The 14957-nt window shown below is 43.7% G+C and overlaps 1 protein-coding gene across 6 annotated transcripts in view; it reads left to right on the top strand.

The window, feature by feature from the left end:
- Positions 1-14957, top strand: part of Vn (membrane-bound neuregulin protein vein) — a 342137-nt gene that overhangs the window by 190630 nt on the left and 136550 nt on the right. For all 6 annotated transcript variants that reach the window (XM_076425777.1, XM_076425779.1, XM_076425778.1 and 3 more), the window contains one exon: positions 11693-11855. In XM_076425777.1, the coding sequence (XP_076281892.1) occupies positions 11693-11855 (163 nt within the window). The remainder of the gene's footprint in view (positions 1-11692; positions 11856-14957) is intronic.

Raw genomic sequence — 14957 nt, 5'->3', positions numbered from 1 at the left:
GGGACCAAGACATTCACGAACGTCTGAACGCGCTTTAGAATGAAAGTTCTTTTTAAGGTGGAAAGTCGCAGACTGATTTTTAGGACTCAAAAACTTTTACCTGAAAAAATCAGACACATTAAAAAACTGTAACCAACGAATTTAACTTGATTTAATGTAGGCTGTGTATGTACGAATATGTGTATACTGTACTTTATCTGACTTAGTGCAGCAGAAATAGATCTCAGTTGAAATTTGAAAGGTCTAAATACAAAAGAAAAGCCAGACTACCCCCTTTAAAAGAAAATATTTCCTAATTGAAAGACTTTTGCAAAAGCATGCAAGGCGCAAGGTGGTGTTGCGAATGGATTGGTTAAAGGAGGTTGGCCGTTCGGGAATAATAAAGAGCCTTGTATCGCGCGATTAGTGCGATGAAATATTCGCCGGGATCGGCGATCGGCGAGCACAGCTGACCAGCGTTCCCCATAGCCAATTACGGGCCGGATGACCGGAAGCATTCCCGGGGCCGACAATGCCGAGCGAACCGGCCTCTGAACCGAAAACGATTAGCCGCGTTGGACAAAGGTGCAAACGGCCAGAGTCATCCCCCGACGATGATGCTCGTTAATTGTTTTGCAAAGAGCCCCGGTCCGAAATCCATCGCAAAACTGTGCAAGCACGCCGCCCAAGAGAATTATGATCGGCCGACGATATTCGCGGTCGGGAATGATCGGCCGTGATCGATACCGTGCACTTTTCGATATCGAACCGGCAAAGCCACGGTGTTACAAACGAAAATGCGTCTGGACTGCGGACTTTTATAGAAAATTCATATTTTCTTTCTTCGAACAGAATAAAATGCAATAACAAAAAAAACATTGTTGACCTTTTCACCTTGAAATTCAATCTTTCTTACATCCATTTCCACCGAACCAAGGGTGTAGAATCTCGCTGTGACATTCGCGACATAGAATTTCTGTACAATCAATAACATGGTGTAGGAACGTGTTCAGATAATAGAGAATTAAGATATCAGAGATTTATGTCAATCGGGGTTCTACCGTGTGTAGTGCAAGATTACAAGTGCCAGCATGCGATCTCTAACAATAAGGCACATACATTCTCAGAGTAGATAGTCTATAGAATTTCGGAACTGGTTTGTTCTGAAAATGTAATGCGTTTACAATAGAATATCCGGATATCAGGATCTTCAGATAATGGACATACGGATGGAGGAGTCTCTACTGTACCTCAGAAACGAATACCCACTCTATCAAAGACTCGGTACTGCTTTGTTTCGCGATAAGTGTCGAAAAATAGTACGCGCAGCTTTAAATGCGGTTCGCACAGTTAAAACTTTCTTCTCGCAAGGAACTTTGAGCCGAGACAGTACCACATAGTCGAGGGAACATAGAAACCGTTCCGACACGGAACGTTACTCATAATAACACGGCCGGCAATCGATGACACCGATTTGAATATCGACGAGCGTGCTCGCGAACAAACGACGCGCGAATCTCTCTCTGCCGACGCGTCATTACGCTGTAACGGGAACGGCGTGCCAGAAGAATCGAGAGACACGGGAACAAAGGGAGAGAGTGGAGAAGAGAGAGCAGTGGGGGTGAGAGAGAGAGAGATAGGGGATTTTGGGTCGGGTTTGACGTCCAGCCGGATGGTGCGTGTACCGTCACGATTACACGGCATCGACGACCAGCGATGTTTCGATATCGATGAATACGCAAGCTCTTCCGATTTACATCGCGCCCCCCTGTCCTAGTAAAATGCGTTTAACAATCCGCCGAGGGAGATGCGTCTCCGTTATGTTGCCCATTGTAATATCGTGGTTCGTTCTTTTGAAACTGCGGAGTGATCATGTTTGTCTCACAGATTGCGCAATGCTGTTCGCAGTACATCGTAATTAGCGGCGCGCTAATTATTCGCAGTGACCGTGGAAAATGATTGAACACCGAACACGCGATTTTTAACAAATTTCTGACAATTACATTGTTCCAATCTTTTTGCAAGCAAAGATTGTTCGTTTCTCAAACGATTTAGGAACGTTGAAAAATCTTTTTAGCGGTCGAAACTACCGTGGATTTGATGATTGAAGCTTCCATTTTGCAACGACCCCTTAAAACTTGATACATCGTGTTTTATTGTCGTTTTATTGAGCTTTGAGTGCAAGGTACACTGGCAACTTTAAAATAATATAATATTAGGTACACCATGAGGATTTTACTGGATCATAAAAACAGCCCTTCCGAAAAAATTGTGCATCACGTTTTACAGGGTCGTTGTAAGGAACTTTAGTCACAATTACAATTTCCCTTCCTACGAGTAAAGCAATTACATTTTTCTCGCACAAGAAACTTCTAGCTAATTTTCATTGCCAACATTAATTTGATTATGTTTGATATAATCAAATTTGTAACGTGACAGACATTATCAAATTAATATGAATGTAAGTAATTGTACGAACCCTGTGAAACGTTTTAGAAAGTGTTCAATTCGTAACGGAGATTTTAATAACCTTCCATAAATCATCCAGCAAGGAACTAAATTTGGCATTTTATATCGAGAATCAATATAGGGGATGATGTCAAGGGCTACCCAATCCAAATATGCTCTGTTACAAACGTTCCTCTCAGCCGCATTTCATTTGGTGCGAGTTTCGTTTCGCGTTCCGTCGAATTCTGTCTACGTCGGCTTTTTCATTACTTCGGTATTGTCCTGATTGATCGTGTGTGGCATCGAATGGTAGCCGAAGAATTTTTCTATAGCGTGTACAAAATTCTGTATGTGTGACAGCGATTTTTTTTTCTGGAGTTTGTTACCGAAAGCCCAGTGAATTGTTGAATACTACAAAAATCGAGCTGCGTTCCAGATTTATTACCGCGGCAGCGGTCTTTTGGTGTACCTGGGGATTTTTGGATTCGCTTTGTCATTAATTTCGCCGAGTGACACAACTAGCTAAAAACCTTAAGAACGTTGTATAATATTGTTAAGTTTAAAATATATTTCAAAGTGTTACCTTCCACAATTCGAACTTTATTTCAACTACATTGTCACTCTGTAATCTCGCTAAAGCCCCGAGTATCGCCGCGAGCAATTCAATATAGAATATTACTTCAATACATAATTTATATTTCGATGGACAATTACATAACTTGAGAGGATAGGGAACTTGTAGAGGTACGCTGCGGCTCAAGAAAGATTGAGAATCCATGTCCTATCTGTTAAGGATCCTCGACGTGTCTTTGGAAGAGTGACGGGAATCCCTCGCCGGCGGCAATAACCGTGGTTCTAACCCTTAGCCGTCAGCTATGAGGCGAATAAAAGGTTGGTCGGTGGGTTCCAGGGACTGCGGGCTTGTGACAATCAATTACCGAGGGTGGTTGGCGGTGCGAAGGCACGGAGGAGGATCGGTCGCATGGTTAACACGACGTTGCGCCTCGTCACAAGCCGTCGGTGCACCGCGGGAACTATGAATCAAGCAACCAGCGTGGCCGTTTGCCGCAGCCCCCGTTTCTCCACCCCTTGACAGAGTCAGATAGACAGAGCGAGAGAGGGGGGAGGTTCGGTTCTCTCTCGGGCATCGCGTCAGCCGGAGGGCAACGTGGCAACGCGCTATTTGTTATTTTGCTCTTTCGGGGACGCGTTCATTAATCAACCTCGCCGCTCTCTTCGCCGGTCGCTCAGCATGTTTCATCCCTCGTAGCGGCCCCGTGACACGCCGCCCGACAGACTTTCGCTCGGCCATTTTTTCCTCTTCCTTTTCACGTTCGATCGATCGAGAAAACCAAGGAATACGGGATATGCGAGTATTCGTTCCGGGCCATTATCCTCCGAGGATCCCGCGTCTTTCCTGGTGGTAACGACTCCGGCAAATGGGTTCTAGCGAAAAACCCTAAGACCATTGTTTTCTCCACGCGTACTGCACGTTGCCCGTCAATGGGAAATGCGTCGAACTACGAGAGGCTGTCGAAAACTTCGAAATTTTTCTATTCTCAATCACCTTCAATGTCCAACGGTAATCATCACACCGTTAACCTTCCTGTTACTTTTTACCTGGACAATTTCTTCAAAAAACTTTTTCCAATATTAAGAAGCCAAGGTCCTTTGAAAGTTGTAATTAAGCGGAATGGTTGGCATTAGACGGCTTCAGCTGGTCGGTATCAAGGGGCGGCTATTCCATCAAAAATAACGAAGGGGTTAACGACTCCGCACGAGAATCTCTTTCCGCGCTGTGGTGCAATTCCAGCAGAAATTCGGATCCCGGAGAACCCGGCGACGATCCGGTCTCTCCCGCGAGTGCCATTTAAATTTGAATTTCGGCGCCAGTTCACCACGGCTAATCGTTAAACGACGTTTCGTTGTCGGGGACCGCACGCGGCCTCCGGCAACATGGGAATTCCGTGGATATCCGCTTTTCTTTCTTTCTCTTTCTCTCTCTGTCCCTCTACCTCTTTCTCTCTATCTTTCTCCCTCTCTCCAGTCCCCGGTCCACTTTACTCGTTCTTCCTGTCACCTCTCTTTCGCATTAAATTAACAATTGCCCTCGAATACCTTATTCGGTGGTTTATTATTAGTTCGTTATTCTTATTAGAGATTTTGTCCGGACTGTGTCGAATACTTTAGAAACGGATAGAGCGCTCACGGGAATTAGACGCAAAATCCTCTCGCCGCGAAAGCGAATTTCGCAGGCTAACAATCCGGCCGCATCGCCGCACCGTTCGAGCCGGGACGCGTAAAAGCACTTTAGCCACGGGGTCGAATTAATATGCCCGCGACTTAATCCCGCGGCTTGCCGCGACAGTTCTACGCTTTTTAATAGCCTCCCGAGGAATTCCCGTATAATCGCGGGCTGATGGATTCCCCGGAATTGATGGATAAAACCCCGAACCTGCTGCCGCGAAACCGTCGCGTTGCGGCCGGACGATTCACCGAGAAAAATGGTAATTAAACGGCCGACCATAGACTCGACGCGACGCCGGCTGACTATGCGCCGACCTGTTCCACTGGAATTTCCTTCGACCCGTAAATTCGCCCTGAAATTCCCGCATTTTGTCGGACTTGTTCGTTTGTTCGTTTACAGTTGGACCTCGTGTATATTCATAAACTTTTTCAAAAATGTTTTTCAACAATCTGATGATTAGACAGCGGATTTTATGCATTTACAACAAAAACGAGCAGGTGTAATTTAAAACAGTAGAAACATTAGCAGAATTTAAAAATACTGTTATATCATTTTCAATCTATTGCACACATTAAGAAAGAAAACAGATTTCCATTTTATTTTCATTTCATTAGTTTGCATAAAGATCCGAAGTCTAGTAATAATGTTCGGAGGTATTCGACTTTTTAAATAATTAAGCTCGACACCGTGGTTCTGAGCTTTTCTTGAGCGTGCTCTGTGGGTCGACGGCGCCGCTTGGGAAATTGAAAAATACCTGAAACACGATGCTCCCCTTTACGAACTCGTATTCAGCGAAGTCGAATCTCCTCGCGAGAAATCGGATCCTTTCGCTCGAGGCGCCGACTTCATGGACCGATTACGTTGCAACCGAGATTATGTTTCGGGGGCGGGTCGGTTTCATTCGAAATCTCTGGCCACTTGCTCTCTCATTCGCTTTCTCTCTTTCTCTTGTTGTCGTCGTTATCAAATTCTTCGCGGCACGACGCGTACAAATAGCCGGCTAAACGCAAGCTGGATTGTTGAACAGGGTTGAAAAGCTACGCTACGCTGTCCTCTCGCAAACCACTCTTCGCCCTCTCGAGTGAAGGACAAACGTGTACAAATGCCCGGGCCTCTTGAAAGCGATCCCGAAAGGCACGCATGTTTTTTGAAACCAGAGACAGCGTAAACAGTCCGTTCTCTCTCTCTCTCTCTCTCTCTCTCTCTCTCTCGCGATCGAGTGCTCCGCGCTTTCCTCGTGTCCGGCGACGAGTGCTTTTTCCCGGACACCGAAAAACAACTGTCTGTACATGCCGACTAATTTTTCTATGTTTCCCTGTGTCGCGAAACTTTTTAATCGAATCGGAGCTGTTGCGTCGTACAACTACGAGGAAGTGCTTGAGTTGAAAACTATGTTACTCAACTCCGGGTAAATATTGCAATTCGACTGCGGATTTTCTGCATTAATGTCGAGAATGGGTGGATCACATTTCAAACAGCGGAGAAATTAAACGAACTCGAAAGTGTCCAAAATATTAGGAAAACGAACTCTCATTTGTTTTTTGATCTAATCGAGGCCACGACCGGAAAATAAATGTCGAATATCTCACGAACGAATAACTTTTACAGTGTAGCAGCGCGGTACTTTTTTTTTTACAGTGACTGTTCCGACGAATCGACCCGTGTATAGAAAAATCGTGCATTTTCGTTAAAAAGAAAAAAAACCAAAAAGTGCGCTTGGATTTTTGTGGGTACATCGCTGCATTTATGAATAAAAGTGAGCTCATAGGAAAAAGCAGAGTTGTCCATAGAATTCAACATTGTCCTGCACAACCGTTGTTGCATCGACAACCAAAGTCTAGATACGCAACGTGTGCCAATTAGCGTGGCACGCGTTGGCATACAGGTAGATAGATCATTAAATACTTAAACATTCCTGTCGTATTGACTATAGTGTATATGTGGGAGCCGTTTGACGCGGGCACGGTGTAAGTGAATTTACACCATCCATTTTCGCTGAAACTTTTGTTTGCAAGCAATTTTATAAATTGGATTCGACTTCAAAAGAGCTGTTTTTATTTATATCATAGGTGAAACTGAGCAACGAGTTTTTAATGCCATGTAGTGATATTTTGTAAAAAGTCTCAGTCGCACAACAAAAAAGGTATCCACTCACGTATACAGGGTGATTCCGAAAACTGGGACACGTTCTCAGAATCACCCTACATTTCACATTTGCTGGTACTACTGAAAACATCACATTTTGTAGATTTCCAGGAAAAATTGCTAGAAATATTTGCGCTTAAGCGAAAGTCAACGATCTTACAAGTTCCGGTACGACGATCGGTTTCCGTTTTGCTGGAGGCAAGATCGACGTAGATCGACGTAGCGTGGATCGTTCGATCAGACGGTTAGGGGCTCGCTCGCGGCGAATGGGAATGGAACTGTACGCTCGAAAGCGTTTTAATTATCTGACGAGCGTAAAAGGTTTCCGGGGGCATGTGGAATCTCGGCCGAAGTCGATTACGGTTTCGTGACCGTGCGTTTCCAATTTCTGGTCTCCCCGCCGAAATTGCCGGAACAACGGGAACGCCCGATGTCTTGGCGTTTCTTTTGCAGGCGTCTCGCAATTTTTCACGAGCGCACACACCAACGCTCTACCTCTCCCTCTCCCCCCCCCTCTCTTTCTCTCTCTCTCTCTTGTCGGAGCACAACGTTTTGACTAGCGTGCTGCCCGTAATTACACCGTTCCCTCGGGACTGGAGCCCGAAACGCGACGCTCGAATTATCCGGGACGTTCCACGAGTCGCAGCGAGAACGCCTCGGGCATTTAATACGTTTCCATCAATGTCGTCGTCGCAGTCGTCGTCGACGGCTTCGTCGGCAGCGTTAGGCTGCGGTTATACTGAACACGATTTACGATCGATACAATCGCGTACTTATCGCCATCTTGCTCGCCTCTCGGTGTGTCCTAAATGCATTTCAATAGAAAAATTCATTCCCCAAAACCGAGCCAACAATGTCTACAAATTGTGTACTAATCTTGAATAGTATAAATTTAATATTATATTATCCTATTGTACAATTTTATCACATTTTTCTGCGATAAGCATATTCAATTTTTTATTGAGATTGTGAATATACAAGGTGAACCACGAATCGTGTCCAGTAGAGATTACTTTGTTATTAGCAGTCCGATCGAAAATGTTCTTATCAGGTATAGCATGGTTTCAAGAGAGCTTTCACGTGATCATAGCAAATCTTTTGTCAACTCTTTGTTTTCATGATTTTTCAAGGTCTCCTTCAATTTTTTTTGCAAATACACCTATAATTTTTTTACGCCTATTTGTTAGAGGATTTCAAGGCGAATTCGCGGTAAGTATCATAACATTAAAAGAATTGCAAGAAAAACTGCAAAAAATTGCCTTTTTTATATTTTTTTACAAAAAATTTGCTATAATCGCGTGAAAGTTCTTTCGAAACCATGCTATACCTGATAGAAACATTTTGAATCGGACTGCTAATAACAGAGTAATATCTACTGGTCACGATTCGTGGTTCACCCTGTATAAGTTTTCCTGATAAAAAATACCGATGATCTTAAGAAAACTGGGAAATAATAACCGGACTAAAAGACTAATAGAATTTGTGCGATGATTTCCATCGATTCAGAATATCCGCAGCCTAGGTCAGGACTCGGGCCTCGTATTTGCCGGTGACGGTGATCCGGAATAGTCTGGATCCATCAAGACTAGATCCATCTAGTCTCGTCTAGTCCTGACTCGTCCCGGAAGGGCGTCGCTCGTATACCGAATACGTAGGTTCAAGATTTGACGGTTTACAATGGAAACGCGAGGCCCCTGGCACGCGACCTCGCCATTTCCGCTCCATAGTCTCGAGGATCGATCCGGTACGACTTTAAAAGGCAAATCGCCAGGCGTTTATAGTCCCGCGAGATGCCACACGATGAAAGGTAACGGGGAAACGGTTCCGTCGAGCTACTAATTTGTTCCTTTTCTTCTTGCTCCGACCGAGCGTAATGACTGTTTAACAACGGCGGGCCCCTTTCGCGCACTTTTAGCCAGCCGTAAAAGTATGCTGAAAGTGGTAGAAGTCGACGTATGCCGCGCCATAACGCTGCCACACGGTATCGATACCGAGCATCTGTTCGTAATCGATGGAAATTCTAGGCTGCGAATTTAAACGCGCTTAATAAATGGAACCCTCGATTTTTTAGTGCTCTGTGTACTTTGTGCACGTTGCGTAGTTCGCGTACTTTGTGTACATTGCGCCACGCATGTCACTTTGCGAACTGGAGCCGTTGATTGGCTGTTTACGTTAACGAGATGATTGGCGATTTAGGAAGTGCGTGTTAGAACTTACTACTTTTATGCACGTGGGATAATAAAAGGGATCGATTGATTTAACAAGTAAAATTGGATTGCATTAAAGAATAAAGTGCAATTGCACCTGGCTGGTACATCGTTGTATCCACATAGAAAAAATAAGGTCATAGAAGCGTTTGTCTTCGGCTCCCATACTTTCCCGTATTTTCGCGAGGCTTCCCTCGGTAGCAGTCCCGTTCGTTTCCATGCAGCAACGCGGGTCCGTGAAAAATAGATTCGTTAGTGCAGCCGTCGCTGCCGGACGACGAGAGCTATCTATACCCTCATGGAGTCGTTTCCTTTGACGGCGGGAGGCACGACCCGCGGAAACTTTATTAAAACTCCGTCGGGATTTCGCCGGAAGTTTTCCGCGAAACTTCGAAACACGTACTTTCCCCGGGAAAGGTCGGGAGACGGGCGACGGGGAAAACTGTAGGGGGAGAAATAAGGAAGGGGGTGAGTAGAAGGAGAAGTGGCCGCTTTAAAAATTCTCTTTCGCCGGAGTGGGCTCGGACGCCGTGAAATTCATTGCGCCTCGGTATTTCCCGCGAAGGTAGCCACATCGTTGCCAACTTTCCTCGTAATCGCTTCTCGTTGTGCCTGCGTTATGCTACCCGGCTCTTTCATTGCCCGTGACGAATAGTTTATTGTCTGCGATCGTTCGCGTGGTACCACCTCCTCAAAGTAGAAAAACCTCTATTGCGACTTGTCCAAGGATCTTCCTGCTGAATCCGATCTCTGAGAATCGTCTTATAAAAATCTGAACCAGGCAAGCGTCCCTCTTAAATGTATTTTGAACGTCGAGTTTTATAAATTCTATATAAATTTTTTGACGGATACCTTTAAGTATATACCTTTAAATCTGACAATGAGTATCATGAAAGATCCCAGTAGATATACCAGGTTAAAACTACGGCGAGAACTGCATCAATAACCGTAGAATTGTATAAATACCATTTTCCCCTGGGCAGTTGCCTTACAATCTTCCAAAGATAAATAAAAACAATTTTTTATTGCTGCGAATGTATACCGAAGCAAGTATGCTGTGAACACAGAGAATGTATACTATGAAAACTGTACTGATTCGTTAGAAAACAAAATATGCATTTCACCTCTGTACGCAAAGAATAAATAAATGCCCGTCATTAGTTTGAGAAATCGCAGAATTGAATGGGAAAAGCGGAATCCTCATCAATCCTGCGTCGTTATATAATAATAATGATATGCAATGGGACTGCAGATGTTTATACAAGCATTCCGTGTTTCGTTCGCTCTAATTTACAGTAACCGGCAATCAAATAGAAATTAATTCAGCTTGTTGGATTTTATTTAATTCCACGGGCCGTGGAATTTTTGATAATCGCGGAAGCCGGAACTCGTAAAATCCGCAGACTAATAATAATATTATTTCAAATGTAACCCTCAAAAATTTATGACGATACTATAGAACACGGTACGGAATAATAAATGAAATATACAATAACGACCAGTAAAATTGCGCTATACCGTAAAAACATTTAATTTGGAATATTTAGGTGTGTCGCGGACCGTTGCAGCTGCACTAAATTGTTTTAGCTTGGTGTTTTAATTGTTCCATATAACTTTATGCATTAATATTGCAATAACGACGCCGGGTACCGTTTAAGTTAAAGCGAAATTTCACATCTAATCTTTCATTATGCTTTCTGCACTGACAATAATTTGGACTTTTACTATTTTGATCACCCGAAAGAGAAATACAAACTGTCCTCACGTTAAATAAAATACTATCTATCTGCCATTAGTAATTAAACACTGTGCATTGTTCGGAAAATTCGGACATTTACATCTTGTGAATTAAATTGGACCACAATGAACATTCGTTTGATCCGTTGATATTAAACTCATTTGTACATTTCAACAAGTAAAATTACAACTGGGAGTAGCAGTCTGTTTTTGGACGAAATTGAACTGTAGATGCAGAATATTATTATGAACGCGGAATGAAAATCGAGCGTGACAAAGAAAGTCAATGTTCAAGTAGAATTAAACGCGACATTATTATTTCACGATCAATTTCAGCGGTCGCGAACTGCTGTTCGTACTCCAGTCTTTGAATATTTCACTTCGCAAAGATTCAGCATAATTTAGTAACGAACAAAAAGTATCTTCATCCAAAGGGTTGTTAACTCTTTGCAATTGGAGACTTTTCCCTGTCTCCGATGAAATTTTATTTTGTTTCATATTGAATTGGCTCATATTTAATACGGTTTCGATGAAGTCAAAATCTTCAGCTCCGATCGTAAATCCTATAATAGCCAGCAATTTTTTCATGTTCACTTTGAAGGAACATCTGAGTTGCTGAATAGACTTACGATGCTCCCTCAGAGAAGACAGTGTGAGCGCAAAGACTGAATACCTCGTTAGACAACGGAACTTTCTGCACAATAAAAACGTTTTCCATTGACTCTGAGCGACAGAAATAAAATAAGTAATTGTTACATTAAAAAGAACATAACAATATTTTTAAATTTTTCTGATCTTTTACGGTGTTTTATACTTCACTCAACCAATTTCTTTATAAATGTTCTTTATAAAGTTCATTATTAGACTGTGGATTTTTATGACGAATATTATCGAGCAGGTATTTGATCAATTTCCTTTCTGATTTCAGTTCGGGAGGTTACGTTGTCCGAGCTCAGGAACTCGATAGTCAGGTTACGGGAGAGAGTGAAGCTGGTGTGTCGAACGAAGGGGTCTCCACCCCCTCGCGTACACTGGCTGAAAGACGGCATCCCCCTGCACCCCCGCAGAGGACTCAGGATTCAGCACAAACGGTGAGCAACAATTTTTCTATGATTCGCAACGTTAAGGTACGTGTCTACCTGAGAGTAAAACTATCGTGAGATATTCTCGAGAGTCGAATTCGTCAGTGTACGCGACACATACTTTTAGAAATTTCTGACAATGGACAATCATTATTAAAAGCTGAGGACGGATGAAGAAGATAAAGGTTGAAATTGGAGGGGCAGAGGGAAGAAGAGGGTATAATTCGAAGGGATGTAAAGAGACTACCTTTGCCGAGCAAAGTGGAGAATCGCAAAAGAAGAGAGGGTGGTGGTGCGGCGTCGCGTGTATCCGTGTCACGGAAAAGTGCTCGAATAATGACTTGTCGCGACCGCGCGCGGAACTATTCATTTACGGGGAACACAGGCTCGCGTTAGAATGCAGCGAAGCCGCCGTTAATGGCAGCCGAGCGCTCCCCGGCTCTCGGCCGGCCCGACTCTTCAATTTCGAGTCTCTCACGAAACGCGGAAATTACGTGTTTCGTTGCGGGGAAACGATGCCGTGGAATTGGATTGATTCGTCCGATCGGCGTTGCCAAGTCTCTCTCTCTCTCTCTCTCTCTCTCTCTCTTTCTCCTCTCCTCTCTGTTGTCTCTGTTTTTCGTTCTCTGCCATCCTCGATATATACATTAATACCTACTTAACGAAGTTACTTCGTGTTTGGCAACGATATCGTTCAACGACTCGCGAACTTTCGCCGCTTCCTTTCGCCTCGTACCTTATCGTATCATTCTCTCTTATTCTATTTCCCTCCTTCTCTCTCTCTCTCTCTCTCTCTCTCTCTCTCTCTCTCTCTCTCATTCTCTCGCTACGGATTCCTAACTCGACGCGTTTCTGATATCGTTGCCAAGAATAATACTCGCGTGACATCGATTTCTGGCCCAACGTCGCGTCGCGTGCCTCCCTGCGATCGATCGCTCTCGCGATCAAGGTGATTACCTCGATCCTTCGATCTCCCGCCCGTGCCTCCGCGTGGCGATCCGAATTCGATTTTTAGGAATTTCTTGCGGGGAAAGATGGCGATATGTCGACGAGAAACTTTTTGCAATGGGTTCCAACGTGGTGAAAGATGGCGGAAGAATTTTTGCTCCAGGGTGTGGTTCGTAATATTTATTGTACACGAAGTGCTTAACACCTTGGAACAATTGATTAAAATCGGGAATGAAAAAAGGATTCTTCAGTTAAGTATTTGATATTCTTCGTGGGAGTGTGAACGACCATAATTTCTTGTTGAAATCATTTTTCACTACAACGTTCGCCTCGCTTTTAGAATTTTCTCGTTTTCCAATTTGGCACGATTTTTCAAAGGAACAGTTTTTAATGAACAATGTCAGTCAAAGTCACGTAGAATAAACACCATTAGATCCGGCATGTAGAACATTTTTGTGCACAATATTGAATCACGCAGGAACGTAATGCAAAAGGTTTTACCGCTGTACGCCATTTATGTGCCACGTAATAAATTCCCGAAAATCATCTATTTTCTCTGTGTTTTGTTGCGCTACGTTCCCACGCGTGTCAATTTGTTATTTCTTTTTGACAGCGCGTCCCCGAATTCATTACATAAACGCGAAGGGGATGATTCTACGCGAAACAGCAATAAGCTAGAAATGTAGAATAAAATTTTTTCATACGAGGCTTTGTTCCCGAGAAAATTGAGTTTCAAAACCAAGAAGTAGACACAGTCAACCGCGAACAGACACGCTAACCAGCACCTGCTGAATAGCGAGCGTATAATACGAACTTTGAAACTTGTTTTTCTTGGAAATGGAGCTTCGTATGAATAAATTGTGTTCCACGTTTCTGACTTATCTTTCCACGTAGTATCTCACCTGCTTATATCAGGAACACTAAAACATTTTGCATAGCATAATTTTTCAGTATCACTGACTCCAAGCATCCAGGACTGTTCAACTTTATCTTGAAACGATTGACACGATTGTTTGTAATAAATGCAGTCGACTTCCCATAAATTTAATTCATTTCGTTAGACTCTATCCTCTGTGGTAATTGTGATCTTACGTTAGAGTTCTTGAAGACAGTGCTTTCATGGTCAAAGTATGAAACCGAGTTCATAAATAATTTCTATGTGGACATCATGGGATCCTGAGTGGTGCAGCACGGCCCTGCGCGCAGCAATATTTTCAGGCGGGCTTTCGGCCGGTTTACTATCCATAGAGGAACGATTATAGCGAAAGAGCGAAGCGGAGTCGAGCAGAGCCGACCATTCGATCCTCTCTCCGCTGATGACTCAACTGTTGGCAAGACTCTCTCGTTTCTCAGCCGGCACTCTTTAAAGATGATGTGTTCGTGTGCGTGCCGCTTCCAACTCGAAACTCGCAACTCGCAGCGAGCCACCAGCCCGGAGCGTTTTGTAATGGAAACCGTTGACCCTTTTCCTCCACTTCGAGAAAGTCTTCGGGGTTTCCGGCTCGCACTCTCTCTCTCTCTAGTTTTGTTTCATTCTCGTCTCCCCTTGCCTATTTACGCCTTGCAGAATCCTTTAAAAAAATATGTACGCACGTACCAACGGTGCTCCTTGCTGCACACAAATTCCCGGAGACCTCTCAACTTGCACTGTAGCACCCGGAAGTTCAATTTTCTCGAAAATAGTAATTCTTTATTAATTTTTAAATATATTCTGTTAACTTTTGGAGAGATGATACGGTAAGCGTTGAAGCGTTCGATAAGAGTTCCAGCAACGGTGTAAATTCTATTCATGGGATCGGCATGACAATCTCCCGATACGCGGTCTAATGCTGTGGTACATCCATTAGGAACATTAAAATTTATGAGAGCCCGGATCGTCTACAAGAACGGTATTGACTTTGAATAAGAGAAGCAAATCGGAAGTTGTCCCGGAGTGTGGGGATTTCGTTCCCGGTACCCAACAATTGCCAAGGTTCCCGTCCTAATAACGAGTGAGCAGGGTCTGTTGTTTGCTCCCAAGCAAGCCTGTTAAATTGCTAAAGCCCCTTCGACCACAAAATTTTATTTTCCAAAAGACGATTCATAGTCGGGAGAAGCATAAGAAAATCGTGGGTAACGCACGCGTACTTCTCTTCTCAAAATAATGTCCAATGCATTAAGTAT

The sequence above is a fragment of the Lasioglossum baleicum genome, chromosome 6 (assembly GCF_051020765.1).
Source record: "Lasioglossum baleicum chromosome 6, iyLasBale1, whole genome shotgun sequence".
Taxonomy (NCBI): Eukaryota; Metazoa; Arthropoda; class Insecta; order Hymenoptera; family Halictidae; genus Lasioglossum; species Lasioglossum baleicum.
This window is presented reverse-complemented; position numbering and strand designations above follow the sequence as displayed.